Here is a 15,066-nt window from a genome sequence, read left to right on the forward strand (position 1 = left end):
GTGTGTGTGTGTGTGTGTGTGCATACAGTTGCTAACAAGATTCAGCTAGGTCAATCTAATTATTCCTCCGCAAGTTTATTGGCAAACTCCTTACTCTTCAATTGCTCAAATAATTTTTCCTGATCTTCCTTGGAGACCTCCTTCTTGTTTTTACCCTTCATCCAGTATAATGGGTTCAGTTGTCTCAACTTCAGATTTTTCATAAATGGCAAGTGGTTATTCTTTTCTTCGAACCAGAGTAAATACAAAGTGATCATTACCGCCAGCCAGTATATGTTGTAGCCTATGACTGAGCCATAAGTGGCAGAGTTTTGCCATCCCAACAACGCGTTAAAAATATCCCAACCATTATCAGTTTCAGGGTTACAGCAGTTCACATGCCAAACAGAAGTCTTAATGTCATAAGTACCGGGTCCCGAACCATTTTCAGAAGCATCTCCTCCAGTCTTTTGGTTGTATTTGTAGGTTTCAAAGAACCAGATAGCCCTAGAAAACAACCCAGCAGCAATCAAGTACAAAATAGCCGTCGATATACATAAGAAAACTTGCAAAGAAAGAGTTGATCCTGAATAGTACAAAAGCACACCGACAGAAATACCAGCAATAAGACCAACAATCACAGGGATGGGAAAAGATGTAGCTGGAGATCCCAGGCCAACACCACCTATGAACACAACAGCTTCTAACCCCTCTCTTAATGTTGTTACAAAAGGCAAAAGGAACATAGCGTATTTCTTTGTCCAATGACCAAAAGCAAAACGACCTTTCTTTTCGTTTTTGGAAACCACCAGAGCACGAGCAAGCTTCAACCTCCATTTAGTCTGCATTTTGTTAATTCTCAGCATTGGAATACCCATAAGTGAAATCATTACAGTTGCAATTACGCAAAATATGCCTTCCCAAAGATCCTCTGATTTAGCCCAAACATCCTTTCCTAAAGAATAGAAAGCTCCAATGAAGGCACAACCCAAGATTAAACAAATCAGGAAACCTGAAATAGCACCAATCCAAATCTGTTTTCGAAGTCGTTTATAAACTGTCTCATCTTCGGAGAGACCTTGCTTAATAAATGCAAGAAGCACAGACACGACAATTACTGCCTCTAAGGTTTCTCTAAAAACAACAAAGAAGATTTCGACATTAAAAACATTCACCATTTTGAAAAGAACTACAACGACCACTGAACGTTGAGTGGCACTGCTATTGGAAGGAAGTTCGAGAAATGACTTGAAGGCGAGATTTGTGGAAGGAAGGATCGAGTTTATATAGCTCTGAAACTTTTCTCCCTAAAACACATAAGCCAATAAAACTTTAAGAAACTAGCTTCTATATTGTAAATTTAAGATTATTATCTACTGGTGCATGAACATGCACGCATTGCATCAAAAATAGCATTTTAGTAACAAATTATCGAATTTTTTAAACAGTGGTGCGAAATGATATTAATTATCAGATCATCTCTGGGCTGTGCACATTAACGACCCCAAAAGTCAAGTACAGTCGTGTGGTTCGTGGGCTTTCGTACCAAATGGAAAAATCACGTACAAGTATGCCCAGAGCTAAGCTAATCGGATGGCAAGTAGAAAGTGGATGGGTTTCACAGAACAATAAAGAATGAGTGACGGATATTATTGGCTGGCAGGCATTAAAGATGCATAATTTAAGCTTTCTGTTTTCTACTTTTGGAATTGTCACAAATTTGAACTGTGGATGTTATTGAAACACAGACCCGTATAAATACCTCTTGAGAGAAATTTGAAAGTGAAGCTATTTCAGTGAATTAATCACTCGCCATACACGAGGTAGATAATTCACGTAGACGAATTTCTTTTGATCCATTTTATTCAGGGTGGACAGTCAGAAGTGTTCGTTCACCTGATATGTTCTAGATGCAGCTCGAAACGCTGTAAAAAAAAAAAGTCCCAAAAGTCACGTGCATAAAGGTGTAGTTCAATTTAATGGAGATAACATAACATCTATGACTCCTTTCATGAATCCATCTCAAAAACACAAACTTTGCTAGAATATCTGGTGGCACCGATTTTTCATCATTTCACGAGTTTATATAGCATATGCGCCAACAGAACGTTGCCTGACACAATGTTAAGGCTTTTAAATTTTGCTTGTGTAGTAAAAAGTTAGTAGTGTGTTACTCGATATCATATTTCTATCAGAAGTGGAATATTCTAATCTCTCCTCTACCTTTGTTACAATCCGTTTCGAACAGAAAAAAGAATTTATGATGATTTTATGGAGAATCATTCCAATAATAGCATTGCTAATTAGATTGACGGTAGCAAAGACTCACAAGTTCAATTTGACAGCTTCTTGGGTGAAAGCAAATCCAGATGGTGTTTTTGAGAGAGATGTCATTGGACTTAACGGACAGTGGCCTCTACCAGTTCTAAGGGTGAATCAAGGAGACAGGATCGAACTGTTGTTGACGAATGGTCTTGGCAATGCGAATACATCTTTGCATTTCCACGGCCTGTTCCAAAGAGGATCTAGTTTTATGGACGGACCAGAAATGGTAACTCAATGTCCCATATCCCCAGGCAACTCGTTTCTCTACAATTTTACTGTGGATCAGGTAGGGACGTATTGGTATCATAGTCATTCAGGTGCTCAATATGGAGATGGACTTCGTGGAGCTATCGTAGTTTCTAGGCCTGATCTGGAGTACGATTTCGAAGAGGTCATAACCTTAAGTGACTGGTATCATGAAAAGTCGGATATCTTGCATCATAAGTTTTTAAATAAGTATAATCCCACCGGTGCTGAACCCATTCCACAAAACATACTGATGAATGATTCCCGTAATATTACAATTTCCATGCATAGAAATGCCTCACATCACTTACGATTCATCAACATGGGATTGGAGGTCAGTCAGTACGTCTGGCTAGAGGGACATAACATGACAGTTGTGGAAGTTGATGGAGTTTTTGTCGAACCGTATGAGGCGCAGGTGTTGTATATTGCGGTTGGGCAGCGTATTTCCGTATTGGTTCGTGGTATTGAAGATATAGATGGCTCAGCAAGGAACTACAGATTGATGCAACGTTTGGATGAGACAATGCTGGATGTAGTTCCAGACGATCTTGCTCTTTTTGGAATCAATCACTTGGTCTATAATGATGCAGCACCCTTGATAACTGAAGAGTTTTTAACTGATCTTGAACCTTTTGATGATTTTGAGTTGACCACATTAGATAGAACTCCTTTGTTGGAGGACTATGATTACCAAATTCAGGTCACTATGGAAATGACAAACCTTGGAGATGGTATCAATTATGCTACCTTCAATAACGTAACCTACGTGGCTCCGAAAGTGCCAACTTTGATGACTGTTTTCTCTGCTGATCCAGACATTGTTACCAACGCTCAAATATACGGCTCGAACACTAATACTTTTATTTTACAAGAGAATGAAATCATTGAACTAGTGGTAAACAATTTTGATGATAACAAACATCCGTTTCACCTGCATGGACACCAGTTTCAGGTGGTGCGACGCTCAGAAGCTTATGAAAATCCAACGCCATACAACGAAGGCTCACCGTCATATGATGCATTTCCTGATTTTCCGATGAGCAGAGACACTGTCATAGTAAACACGAATGGTCATGTTGTCCTTCGTTTCAAAGCTAACAATCCAGGTGTTTGGTTTTTCCATTGCCATTTAGACTGGCACCTGGAACAGGGGCTTGCATTGGTCTTGGTAGAAGCCCCTCTAACTTTATTGCAGACACAAAAAGAAAAATTGCCGTCCAATCATATCGATTGTTGCAAGTCTGGAGAAGTTCCTTTCAGAGGCAATGCAGCTGGGCGATTTGGTACCCCAAGTGAATGGCTCGATCTCTCTGGTGAACTCCTCCAACCTCCCCCACTTCCTCCAGGGTTTACACTGAAGGGCTATGTCGCTTTTATTATGTGCGTGGGGGCTGCACTGTATGGCCTCTACTCCATTTACGAATATGGTATGGAGGATGTTGTGGGGTTAACTAGCGAGACCGAGGTTCTGGAAAGTCTTTCAACTGCTCTTAGAAAAGATCGCTTTTCTAAATCACATTATGGTGCTGACTTACTTCAGGAATTGACTGGCCAAAATTGAAATAGGAAATTAATTAATTTTTATCCAGATCGAGCATTCTCGCCTAAACGCGGTCTATTTAAGAGAGTCGTTTCTGCATGAGTTTCGTCAATTATTAGTTGGCGATTTAATTAGAAACCTTGTTGCTCCAATGCCAATCGAAATAAAGGGCAATGATGTTGTAATAACATCCTCCTCAACCACTCAGACTCAAGTCCGCATTAATCTTTTTGGGGCTACAGTTTATTCATGGACAATTGCGGGCAAGGAACAATTGTGGACAAGTGATGCCGCCTTGTTTGATGGTTCAAAACCAATCAGGGGAGGAATCCCTTTAGTATTCCCAGTTTTTGGGAAAAGCAGTGCTCCTGGTTTTGAAAAATTACCACAGCATGGATTCGCAAGAAACTCCACCTGGGAATTTTTGGGACAAACACATGCAAATCCTCCAACGGTACAGTTTGGCCTGTCTCCTGATAATGTCAATCGAAAAGTATACAATAACTGGGATAACGGGGATAATGAATTCAGTGTCATTTATACCATTGCTTTGGAGGATGAGCAGCTTGTGACCTCTGTAGAGATTCAAAACACAGATCAGAAAGAATGGAAATTCAATTGGCTGTTTCATACCTACTTCCTGGTAGATGATATCGAAGATACTTTGATTAACAACTTACCAGGTGAGAAATGTAATGACCGTGTTGTCCACGAAATTTACACTGAAAAACACCCAATTATCTCATTTGACCAAGAGGTTGACCGTGTCTACAGCGATGTTTCTACCGATAAACTTCTTCAAATAATTGAGTTAGGGAAGGTTAAGCACAATATCAAGCGTGTAAACTTGCCAGACGTGGTTGTCTGGAACCCATGGAGCGAAATTGTAAAGGAAGTAGCAGATTTTGAACCTAAAGAAGGGTATCGTAGAATGGTATGCGTGGAGCCAGGCTATGTCGAACAACTAAAGATACTGAAGCCCGGTCAGTCATGGACAGCGTCACAAATTCTACACAAAGGTGATGATATCAACCTTCAAGCTATATAAAAATGTTTATAGTGTAGTTATTCAGTAAGCTGACTTGACATGATATTTGTACAAATTACTCCTGCTTATCCTCTTCTTCCTCATCAGAAGAGTCTTCCTCTAAAGCGCGGTCAAGAGCTTGATCTCCTTCTCCCCCAAGTCCTCCAGCACCGGAGTTTTGCAGTTGCTGCATTAAAGCAGCCATATCGGGTTGTCCGGCATCACTTGATAGAGATTGAGACAGTGCCTCATTGTTCATCAAAGAGCTGAAGTCCATTCCTTGGGAAGGGTCAGGTACGGTTGGGTCAGCTTCTTCGCCATCTTGCTCGTCCTCATCGACCCATCGGTCAAAATCTGTGTGTAGATAATGTAACTTAACCTTTTCCTTGGTCAGCCTTGGCCAAAACTCTTCAGATGCGTTCTTCTTTTGAAGGACAAAAAACAAATGTGAACCAGCTGTATGGTACTTTGACTTTTCCACATCCACCTCGTCAAAAAACTCAAGAGACAGGTGGTATTTCGAACCTCTAGAGTCAGCATCAAATTCTAAGCTTCCTGGCTGTAGATCAACTTTTATGTTCTCTGGATCCGCTATGCGAATAGTGAGATAAACAACATTCTTTGAAGTGTCATCTTTGTTAGAGCGTTGTGCCCACAGAACTAAACTTATGTTAGATGGTTGTTCCTAATTATATTTTCCACAAACAAGCCGCCTTCCGGAAAACTTCTGCCAAGTTCTTATTTTAAGCAGTCCATCAATGCAACTCCGTCTGCTCCAACTTGATCCGAATTTATGTTATTAGACTTACCCTCTGGAGGAATTGACATTGTATATTCGAAATATTGTTATCTTTTAGGGTGGCGAAGGATTGTCTTAAATACATATCACATGTTCGCGAAGGAACGTAAGCCCTTTCCTTTTGACTGTGGAAGAAAGTTCTGGAAGGAAGAATCTAGGAAACACTCTATCATGGGTACAGTCGTGGAAATGTTCAAATAAATATAGTGAACCCGGAACTGTCAAGAGTTCTCTTTCAACATATTGGCATGTTACTAACGGACCTCCCCATGGACATACTGGCGATGCTCATGAAGGAGTGTCCCCAAGAATTGAGGCCAACATGTCGTCTATTCTTTATACTTCACAACGATCTATACTTTGACAAAATGTTGGATGAAATGGGACCTTTTGTGCTGGTCACATTGGTCAATAGCAAACGACATATAATCAACTACATGAAGTCCTTAGATTATTGGAGAGGACATTTGAGGTCTATAATAAGTAACGCATATGAATTACCTGTCTTGAATTGGGAAAATGATTTAAATGACGCCGAACCATCCGTAATCAACGAAAAGATGAACCATTCTAATGTGTTGGCTTTGCTAAATTATCAACATCTACGCGACAGTTGGCAATTCGTCTACTCGTTGTTCAAGAACAGACGATTGTTTGTGGAATACTCCGATTACCAGGTTGATGAGCCCATGAATTACATGTACCGACATGTGCTCCAAATCAATAAAACCTATTTACTGTACTACAAGAAGACGATAAGACTTTCTCCTGATATCTACAATATAACATGTGCGTTGATTGTCAATAATGCTTTAGGTTTAGGAACAATTAAATTCCAGGTATTAGATCATAATACTGGAAAGGAGTTATTGGTCTACTATCCTCCTAACAACATTAGCGAGATGATTCCCCAAAGGAAGTTAACTCTGTTGGACCTAGGGAATTTTGCTATAGCCCCCAAATCTAAGGAAAGTCTTATGTCACATGGGTTGAGTTACGATTTGAATGATAATAAACTCGTTGAGGTGGATATAATTCTCGAGGAAACAGGGTTGTACTTAAAGTCGGGCTTCACGCTTTGCTATATTGATGTTGTAGCGTACCCAAATAAGCATCCAATCAAGACACAATATTCACCAAATTCGACCCTTCCGTTGCCAAGCGATAAATGGTTGTTTTGCTATCAAGACGATCACTCGTCCATTGAACCTGACAAAGTCATCCATATATTGTTGAAAAATTGTTACAAGTCCATCAACAAGTGGCTTTCTCTACCTGCATTACCTCCACTCCCACCCAAAGTGCGTCGTATGTCGGTCGCGGAGTCACTTGTTTCATTTGAGGAGTCCGAAGAATCGCCATCGTTAGCTCCATCCTTAATGAGCAATTCTAGCATGGTTGCAAGTACTAATTCGTTTCTTAATATGAACGTTAACCCGATTCTTGTTTCCGAAGAAAATGAAGATCGTATTCGTGAGCTTGGGGAAAAACTTATAGCGAGTGCAAAGAGGAGTAAAGTTAAGTACGATTGCCTAGATTCTATCGACTTCCACAACTACAGCAAACTTTTTTTTTCACGATATGTATGTTCCGTAATTCCTAGAAAGGAGAAGGGTCAACTACACAATGCTTTTTCGAGATCTTCGTTGAAGGTAAGTGGAAATGAGGAAGGGGATATCTCTGATTACGATGATGATGCCACAGAAGATGATGAACAACTGACTGCGTCCCTTAATCAATCCGTAGATGCTGCCGACAATTATGCCAAGCTCCTGCAGCGTGCCAGGATGCTTTCAAAACCGAAGGGGGAGTATATTCAACGAAAGTACAAGTTCAATACTATTAAGGACCAGCGAGAGTTTGACACTCAACGAGAGAAAGATATTATAAGGATCGAGAGCCATTGGCAACGAAAAAGGTCGGAACTAGCTACTTTGTTGGACCTAATTCCGAGTGTTTCTTCAAATGATCAAGATACTAATCTCTTTCAGCTTGATGAACACCTAAGACTGATTGCAGAGTTAGTTCAGGATATTAATTATTGGGATAATTCACCTCTGAAATGGAAATTTCCTCCGCTCTACGAACTCTCCTAGCTGTTTTATCCGGCTTCTATTGTTCTTACATAAATTACTCTATTAGAACTTTTTTTTCCTTTTTAGGATCTATGATGTAGGTGGATGGCCTTTAAATTGTAATTCAGTCTAATGCTCTTTGGTGCGACTTTTCTCCCTCTCTACAAGACCCGTGAGCATCGCTAGAGCCCTATCGACGTTCCGTACAGGGCCTGTCAATACAAATCGTCGCTCCCCTCCAGTAGTATTTGCGGAATCAATGGAAATAGCACACCCTGATAACTTACGGATCTCTTGTATACGGACTCCCCGTTTACCTATAATAGCACCAACTAGTTCCCCGGGAAAGTAGACCGTCTCCGTTGAGGTTGGGCCCAGAGAATCACTGTTCAGAAAGCTGTCACCAGTAGTTGCACGAGCCGCACCACCGTATCCTGCAGGGGGAGCACTCACATAGTAGATCGTATCTGCAGCGGGCAACATAAAATCCTCCAGGAGACATTTGGAAATTGTCACTGCAGCGCTTTCGATAGCAAGCGGAGTACCTTGCACTTCAACCACCCTTTCTGTGGAGTTGGCCAAAGGATCTTTTGATGCAACCATTTTAACCGAGTGATACTGTTGTAAGGCTCGGATACGAATTCCCCGTTTTCCTATTAGCGCGCCCATCTGTGTATTCGGAATCAGAAGGCGTATTCTTGTTACTCCCATTACTGAGGTTCCTCCAGAAGGAGCAAAATCCAATTGTGAAAAAGCTGCCGTATCGACAAGTACTTGAGCAAGCCTTCCAACTGCTCGGCCAACATTCTCGACTGACCCGCTTATAGTCAATATCCTGTCTACACAACCTCTCACTAACTCTGACACACCTGCCTTGACATCACAACCCATTCTGATACTCGTAATGCAGCTACCTTCTTTACCAATGATCGTTCCAGCCTCCCGTTTAGATACCAAGAATCGGTGGGTTATGAGAGTGTTGCTAACATCCTTTTGAAGGGGCAACAACTCATGCACATCGTTGGTGGATGGATCAGCGGACTCCACAATGCGATCCACCATCTGCGATCCGATCACAAGTGACTCCAATGATGACTGTCCGTTCTCCACCAGTGCTGATCCACCTTCACGAACCAATCCAGGTTCCATCAGGTGATCCACCAGATGGGCTACTGATTGCTCGTTAGTGTCTTCACTCTCGCTACATCTTGGCTTGTCGCTTACAAACTTGGTATCAAATAAAGATTCTGACCTTCGCTCATTTGTCATTCCGGTTGGTGCTCTTCCTAGTATGGGCCTCCAAATCAAGAGTGTATCTTGTGGTATAAACTTGTTTCAGAAGAAAAATTGTTTTGGTGATTTCGAGCGTTGCTCCCCTGCAGCTCCTCCACAGTGAAGCACGATATGCACCAAATGTAAAACTTACTCCCAATCAAGAGATGAACCTGGAGACCTTATTTACAAGTGGGCGAAAGTGATCTATTTGGACGACCTTTTTTAGTTGATTTGCCTGTAATTCTAGATGACCTTAGATTTGTATGAACACTTTTTTAAGTTCTGCATTATTATCATGTGTCTCGACGCTAGCCGTGCATGATGCTCAACTAAAGAAGACATATTTAATAACAAGAAACCTTATGTTACTAAGCTTTATCCACAGTGTTATTATGGGATAGATCGTTTCGGTCCACATTTTGTTGATTTATTGAGAGAGTGGCCATTCTACGCGGATAGTTGATTGTTAATAAGCACTCATGTATAAGCATGCACAGTTTCCAAGATTGTTATAGTGACACAAACTCGTACCTAGTTTGTTCTTTTCAATGAACAATGATCTACATCACTAACTTTCAAAACTACTCTCAGTACTTGAAAGAGCAGAAGCTTTTGGACATACTACTTCATGCCATAAGGATGGATACTCAAAATGATTCTAGCACCACTCAAGTTACAAACGATTATTATGATCAACATCTAATGCTAAAGGATTTCTTTGAAAGAAAAGTGATTCGAAATTCACAATTCATCCAAAGCGTATCGTATGCCCCTAAAGTGTTCCATTCTATTCGAATGTTTCAAAGTTCAGATGAAATGTATATCAATCAGTATCTCCAACAATTCAAAAGATGTGATTTACGGATCTCCGATACACTGTACTTCATCAAAGACCATTACATGCTGAAAGGTATTCGAGAGATCAATTTAGATCTTTTCTTACAGGCAAAATTACATCCTGAACTGTTAGGTGGCCGGCTTATTGGCTTTTATGAGATAAGGGCACCCTGGGGAAAATTTGAGTTTATGGCTATTGAATGTGATTGTCAGCCTCACCAATCTATGGTTAATATGTTCCTGCAGCGCGACTAATACTACGAATTTGCGCGCCTGCAACTCTCCTCTCTCAGTCTGGTTCTTGAAGATGTGTATAAGTCTCGCAATGAAACAAATGTTCTGGGAGATGGATCGTTGCTCAATATGAATATCGGATTAGTAAAGTATAAACTTATAAGACTTTCAGTGGTTTTCACATTGACCTAGGCTTCTTATAACAAGGCGACTCCGAGAACAAAAGAAAAATAGAATGGCCCTCAAAGTAGCTTATGTGAGATCTGGGCTTGATTCTAGATGTGGTAATACTTGATATTTTCTTTTTTGATTATTCTTCCATGCTATCAATAAGTGAAAAAACAGTCTGTCTTTCTTTGGCGGTGAATATGTGTCCATTATGCACAAATTCCGATGTCCGTATCGGATATCGGACCTCCATAATCCATAATCGAACCATAAGTGTGCTTATGTAATCAATTTTTTACCCTGCTGCGAATATCTGACAGCTTTTAATTACGGCTCCCTCCAACTTATCAACCTTTCCTAGTTATATTCCATTTCAAGATTTACAAAGGTAAATAACATCTCAAGCTTTTGTTAAAGATGCCAGACGCTTCACTCTTTAACGGAACTTCGTTTATAACGTTATTTGCGCCCAACATCTCCTTATTCCAGGCCTCCATTGATTTCTACACAGATCGCTTGGGGTTTGCTATTAAGGAGACCTCAAATCAGAAGTTAGTTTGGTTACAGCTTGAAGAAGATTCAAATAATGTTTCAATTCAATTGCTTCTAGATCCAGAACATGCTGCTTCCGTGTCTCAGATTGATCAGAATATTCGCAATTTGACCAGATCGTTATACCGGAAAGACTGGAGATCAATTCAGTCTAATATTGCGTTCAAGAGCTCTTCACTAAGTAAGCTCGTCAAGTTGCTGAAGGATGGAGGCCATCCTGTACAGCAAAGTCCTAATGAGATTTCACCTTTTGAAGTTTACACGTTAGATCCCCTAGGCTCATTGATAGGTTTCAGCGGATTCAAGAATCCATTTGCTGTCAACGAACGTTCTTTGCTTCCAAAGGTTTCCGAAGAGAAAGCTTACCGTACTGAAGATGACTCAGAAAAGCTTTTCACTCCCATCCGTAAAACCATCGGAGTTATGACATCCGGAGGTGACTCTCCAGGGATGAACCCTTTCGTTAGAGCGGTGGTTCGGGCAGGAATCTACAAGGGTTGCAAAGTATTTTGTATTCACGAAGGATATGAGGGACTTGTACGTGGGGGTGAAAAATACATCAAGGAGACGCAATGGCACGACGTTCGTGGATGGCTTGTAGAAGGCGGAACCAATATAGGAACTGCTAGGTGCAAAGAATTCAGAGAACGCTCTGGCCGACTTAAAGCTTGCAAGAATATGATTGATATGGGTATTGATGCGCTAATCGTTTGTGGGGGTGATGGTTCGCTAACAGGTGCGGACCGATTTCGTTCAGAATGGCCAAGTTTGATTGAAGAGTTATTGCAAACTGAACGAATCTCCCAGCAACAGTTTGAAACTTATCAAAATTTGAATATATGCGGAGCCGTCGGCTCTATCGACAATGATATGTCATCAACAGATGCCACGATCGGAGCCTTCTCCTCTTTGGATAGAATCTGCCGGGCTATTGACTACATTGATGCTACCGCCAATTCTCATTCTCGAGCCTTCATCGTTGAAGTCATGGGCCGCCATTGTGGTTGGTTAGGTCTTTTGGCTGGTCTAGCGACAAGTGCAGACTACATCTTGATCCCAGAGAAACCTGCATCTTCAAGAGAGTGGCAAGATCAAATGTGTGACATAGTCAGCAAACATAGGGCAAGGGGAAAACGAAAGACCATTGTTATTGTTGCTGAAGGTGCTATCAGCAATGATTTGAGTCCAATTTCCTGCGATCAAGTCAAGGACGTTCTGGTCAATAGATTAGGGCTTGATACCAGAGTTACCACTCTTGGTCACGTACAAAGGGGCGGTACTGCGGTTGCTTTTGACAGAATATACGCTACTTTGCAAGGGGTCGAAGCCGTTAATGCTGTTTTGGAATGCAATGCGGACACGCCGTCACCCATGATTGCTATTAAGGAAGATCAAATTACGAGAGTTCCTCTTGTTGACGCTGTGGAGCTTACACAGCAAGTTGCAAAGTCCATCGAATCTCGTAACTTTAAGAGGGCTATTTCATTGCGAGATTCTGAGTTTGTCGAACACATGAAGAACTTTATCTCAACTAACTCCGCGGATCATGTTCCTCCTTCTTTACCTCTAGAAAAGCGAAAGAAAGTTGCAATCATAAACGTTGGAGCTCCAGCGGGAGGAATGAACAGTGCGGTTTACAGTATGGCCACCTATTGCATGTCCAGAGGGCATGTTCCATATGCTATCCACAACGGGTTCAGTGGTTTGGCTCGTCATGAATCTGTTAGATCTATAAACTGGTTGGACATTGAAGGTTGGGGTTCTCTAGGTGGCTCAGAGATAGGAACCAACAGAACTCTTCCAAATGATGCCGATATTGGGATGATTGCCTACTTCTTTGAAAAGTATGGTTTTGATGGCCTGATTCTTGTTGGTGGATTTGAAGCTTTTATCTCACTTCATCAATTGGAAAGGGCCCGAATCAATTATCCGTCTCTAAGAATACCCTTGGTTCTTATTCCTGCTACCATTTCTAACAATGTGCCTGGAACCGAATATTCCTTGGGTTCAGATACGTGTCTTAACTCTTTTATGGAATACTGTGATGTAATCAAGCAATCTGCAGCTGCAACTAGAAACAGAGTGTTTGTTGTTGAGGTCCAGGGTGGAAATTCAGGATACATTGCAACCCATGCGCAACTCGCTTGTGGTGCTCAGATTTCTTACGTCCCTGAGGAAGGTATTTCGCTGGCTCAGCTTGAAATGGATATCAATTCTTTGAAAGAGTCCTTTGCCAATGACCAAGGAAAGACAAAATTCAGGCAGACTGATTTTGAAGTCGGAGAATGCATCGAAGGTACTCACTACGGAAGTAATCTCCACTATCATAGATGATGAAGCTAGTGGCAGATTTGACTCAAAAACAGCTATTCCGGGGCATGTTCAGCAGGGTGGTATTCCTTCTCCGATGGATCGTGTGAGGGCCTCTAGATTTGCAATTCGTGCTGTCTCTTTTATTGAGAAGCACTCTGATAAATGTCAAGCTTTCAAAAATTCGATTAGTTTCCGACAAACAGATGAGATCACTTCCACGGCTGTTGTCCTTGGTATTCACAAGTCCCAACTGAGATTCACTCCAATTCGACAATTATACGATTTTGAGTCTGATGTACCAAGGCGTATGAGAAAAAATATTTTTTGGAGTAACGTACGAGAAATCAGTGATATGTTAAGTGGAAGAACCTCGTTATAGGCATTCTTACATAAGGAACATACTGAAAGTATGGCAATTTTTGTTAGCAATCTCATGAACACTTTTTTCTATTTAATTTCTATCTACTTTGTTACATGAGCGCTATCCAACAATAAATGCCGCAAGCTACAAAATTAGTTCAGGAATATAACTTGTCCATCTTGTAACTTAAATAAATCTTGCTTCAACAGTAACAACATGGTTCTGTGGTCTAGTGGTATGATACCTGCTTCACACGCAGGGGGTCTCCAGTTCGAACCTGGGCAGAATCATCTTTTTGAAGAATAAGCGATAGATGTTTGTCGCCACTCAAAGGCTTTATTATGAAAGGCAAACTGAAGTCCTTCAGACTTCAAGGTAAATTTTTGAATTTAGTGCGTAATCTTAGGGCGTATGTTTGATACTTAAGTATAAACTTTAAAGTACACTTGAAGTATCTACATGACCAATGATTACATAACCACATCGCTATGTTGGTCAAAGAAAATATTAACAACAAAAGCTCCCATTTCAAGTAACCACTCGATGTCTCTTTCATATCCCGTTCTCCTCTCCAAGTTTTCTGAGCTGTTTCACTTGGGAGGTAAATACCCACCAGCCCTTGTTTCCGGCCTCGTTATATTTTTGATATCTTTTTATATCGTTGGAGTTTTCACTTCTTTGAGATCAAGTTTGGCACTTGATCCTTGGGCTCTCTATCATTTGAATCTTAACAAGATATCACTATACCCTTTGGTTCACTCATCCTTCCTCCACCTTTTCTTCAACATTTTTGCTTTGATCTCTCCACTGTCGTTATATGAAAGATCGAATGGTACAGTTCATACAGGAGTGGTCCTCAACGTTTTGGCAGTTGTTACTGCATTGCCTTACTGTGTTTTAGGAATGGTATTTTTCCCCAAAGTTAGTGTAGTAGGAGCATCTGCTTGGTGCTTTTCATTCTTTGGTTATTATTCTTATTTGCAGAGTCTCAGTTATCCCACTTTCAAAGTACAAGATTATGAGATTCCTACCATCGCAACACCGTTTATATTACTGGTGGCGTCAGCTCTGATCTTCCCAGGATCAAGCTTCATTGGACACCTCTTAGGGCTACTTTCTGGTTTCGCACTTGCTAAGGGTTATCTGAAACCCCTTATTGAACCTTCTTCTAAGGTGATTTCGTGGCTCGAAGAGAGATTAGAGAAGTATATTGATATGATCCCACTAGTTGACTATTATAAGGAAAAGAATGTACAACGGCAATTCGTTAATTTGAATGAAGACATCGAGACACAAGGTAACATTTTAGGAACTATTTGATAGAAAAATAAT

General features: G+C 40.9%; 9 protein-coding genes across 9 annotated transcripts; 6 read left to right on the forward strand and 3 right to left on the reverse strand.

Annotated features, from left to right (window-relative positions):
• Window positions 1-59: 59 nt before the first annotated feature.
• PAS_chr1-4_0040 (High affinity iron permease involved in the transport of iron across the plasma membrane) lies at window positions 60-1,157 on the reverse strand (the record flags this gene model as incomplete). The annotated part of the gene is made up of 1 exon (XM_002490107.1): window positions 60-1,157. The coding sequence occupies one exon, from the start codon at window positions 1,155-1,157 to the stop codon at window positions 60-62; it is 1,098 nt and encodes a 365-aa protein (XP_002490152.1).
• Window positions 1,158-2,239: 1,082 nt separating this feature from the next.
• On the forward strand, window positions 2,240-4,114 carry PAS_chr1-4_0041 (Multicopper oxidase, integral membrane protein with similarity to Fet3p; the record flags this gene model as incomplete). Its single annotated transcript, XM_002490108.1, has 1 exon — window positions 2,240-4,114. One exon carries the CDS (start codon window positions 2,240-2,242, stop codon window positions 4,112-4,114), a length of 1,875 nt encoding a protein of 624 aa, XP_002490153.1.
• A 130-nt stretch (window positions 4,115-4,244) lies between these two features.
• On the forward strand, window positions 4,245-5,141 carry PAS_chr1-4_0042 (Glucose-6-phosphate 1-epimerase (hexose-6-phosphate mutarotase); the record flags this gene model as incomplete). Its single annotated transcript, XM_002490109.1, has 1 exon — window positions 4,245-5,141. The coding sequence occupies one exon, from the start codon at window positions 4,245-4,247 to the stop codon at window positions 5,139-5,141; it is 897 nt and encodes a 298-aa protein (XP_002490154.1).
• A 55-nt stretch (window positions 5,142-5,196) lies between these two features.
• PAS_chr1-4_0043 (uncharacterized protein) lies at window positions 5,197-5,948 on the reverse strand (the record flags this gene model as incomplete). The annotated part of the gene is made up of 2 exons (XM_002490110.1): window positions 5,197-5,780; window positions 5,930-5,948. 2 exons carry the CDS (start codon window positions 5,946-5,948, stop codon window positions 5,197-5,199), a joined length of 603 nt encoding a protein of 200 aa, XP_002490155.1.
• A 219-nt stretch (window positions 5,949-6,167) lies between these two features.
• PAS_chr1-4_0044 (Hypothetical protein) lies at window positions 6,168-8,015 on the forward strand (the record flags this gene model as incomplete). Its single annotated transcript, XM_002490111.1, has 1 exon — window positions 6,168-8,015. The coding sequence occupies one exon, from the start codon at window positions 6,168-6,170 to the stop codon at window positions 8,013-8,015; it is 1,848 nt and encodes a 615-aa protein (XP_002490156.1).
• Window positions 8,016-8,123: 108 nt separating this feature from the next.
• On the reverse strand, window positions 8,124-9,263 carry PAS_chr1-4_0045 (RNA binding protein with similarity to hnRNP-K that localizes to the cytoplasm and subtelomeric DNA; the record flags this gene model as incomplete). The annotated part of the gene is made up of 1 exon (XM_002490112.1): window positions 8,124-9,263. The coding sequence occupies one exon, from the start codon at window positions 9,261-9,263 to the stop codon at window positions 8,124-8,126; it is 1,140 nt and encodes a 379-aa protein (XP_002490157.1).
• A 561-nt stretch (window positions 9,264-9,824) lies between these two features.
• On the forward strand, window positions 9,825-10,361 carry PAS_chr1-4_0046 (Hypothetical protein; the record flags this gene model as incomplete). The annotated part of the gene is made up of 1 exon (XM_002490113.1): window positions 9,825-10,361. The coding sequence occupies one exon, from the start codon at window positions 9,825-9,827 to the stop codon at window positions 10,359-10,361; it is 537 nt and encodes a 178-aa protein (XP_002490158.1).
• Window positions 10,362-10,925: 564 nt separating this feature from the next.
• Window positions 10,926-13,752, forward strand: PAS_chr1-4_0047 (Beta subunit of heterooctameric phosphofructokinase involved in glycolysis; the record flags this gene model as incomplete). The annotated part of the gene is made up of 2 exons (XM_002490114.1): window positions 10,926-13,356; window positions 13,427-13,752. The coding sequence occupies 2 exons, from the start codon at window positions 10,926-10,928 to the stop codon at window positions 13,750-13,752; spliced, it is 2,757 nt and encodes a 918-aa protein (XP_002490159.1).
• Window positions 13,753-14,277: 525 nt separating this feature from the next.
• PAS_chr1-4_0048 (putative rhomboid protease, has similarity to eukaryotic rhomboid proteases including Pcp1p) lies at window positions 14,278-15,054 on the forward strand (the record flags this gene model as incomplete). Its single annotated transcript, XM_002490115.1, has 1 exon — window positions 14,278-15,054. The coding sequence occupies one exon, from the start codon at window positions 14,278-14,280 to the stop codon at window positions 15,052-15,054; it is 777 nt and encodes a 258-aa protein (XP_002490160.1).
• Window positions 15,055-15,066: the final 12 nt, after the last annotated feature.

Source organism: Komagataella phaffii, chromosome 1 (genome assembly GCF_000027005.1).
Source record: "Komagataella phaffii GS115 chromosome 1, complete sequence".
NCBI classification, from domain to species: domain Eukaryota; kingdom Fungi; phylum Ascomycota; class Pichiomycetes; order Pichiales; family Pichiaceae; genus Komagataella; species Komagataella phaffii.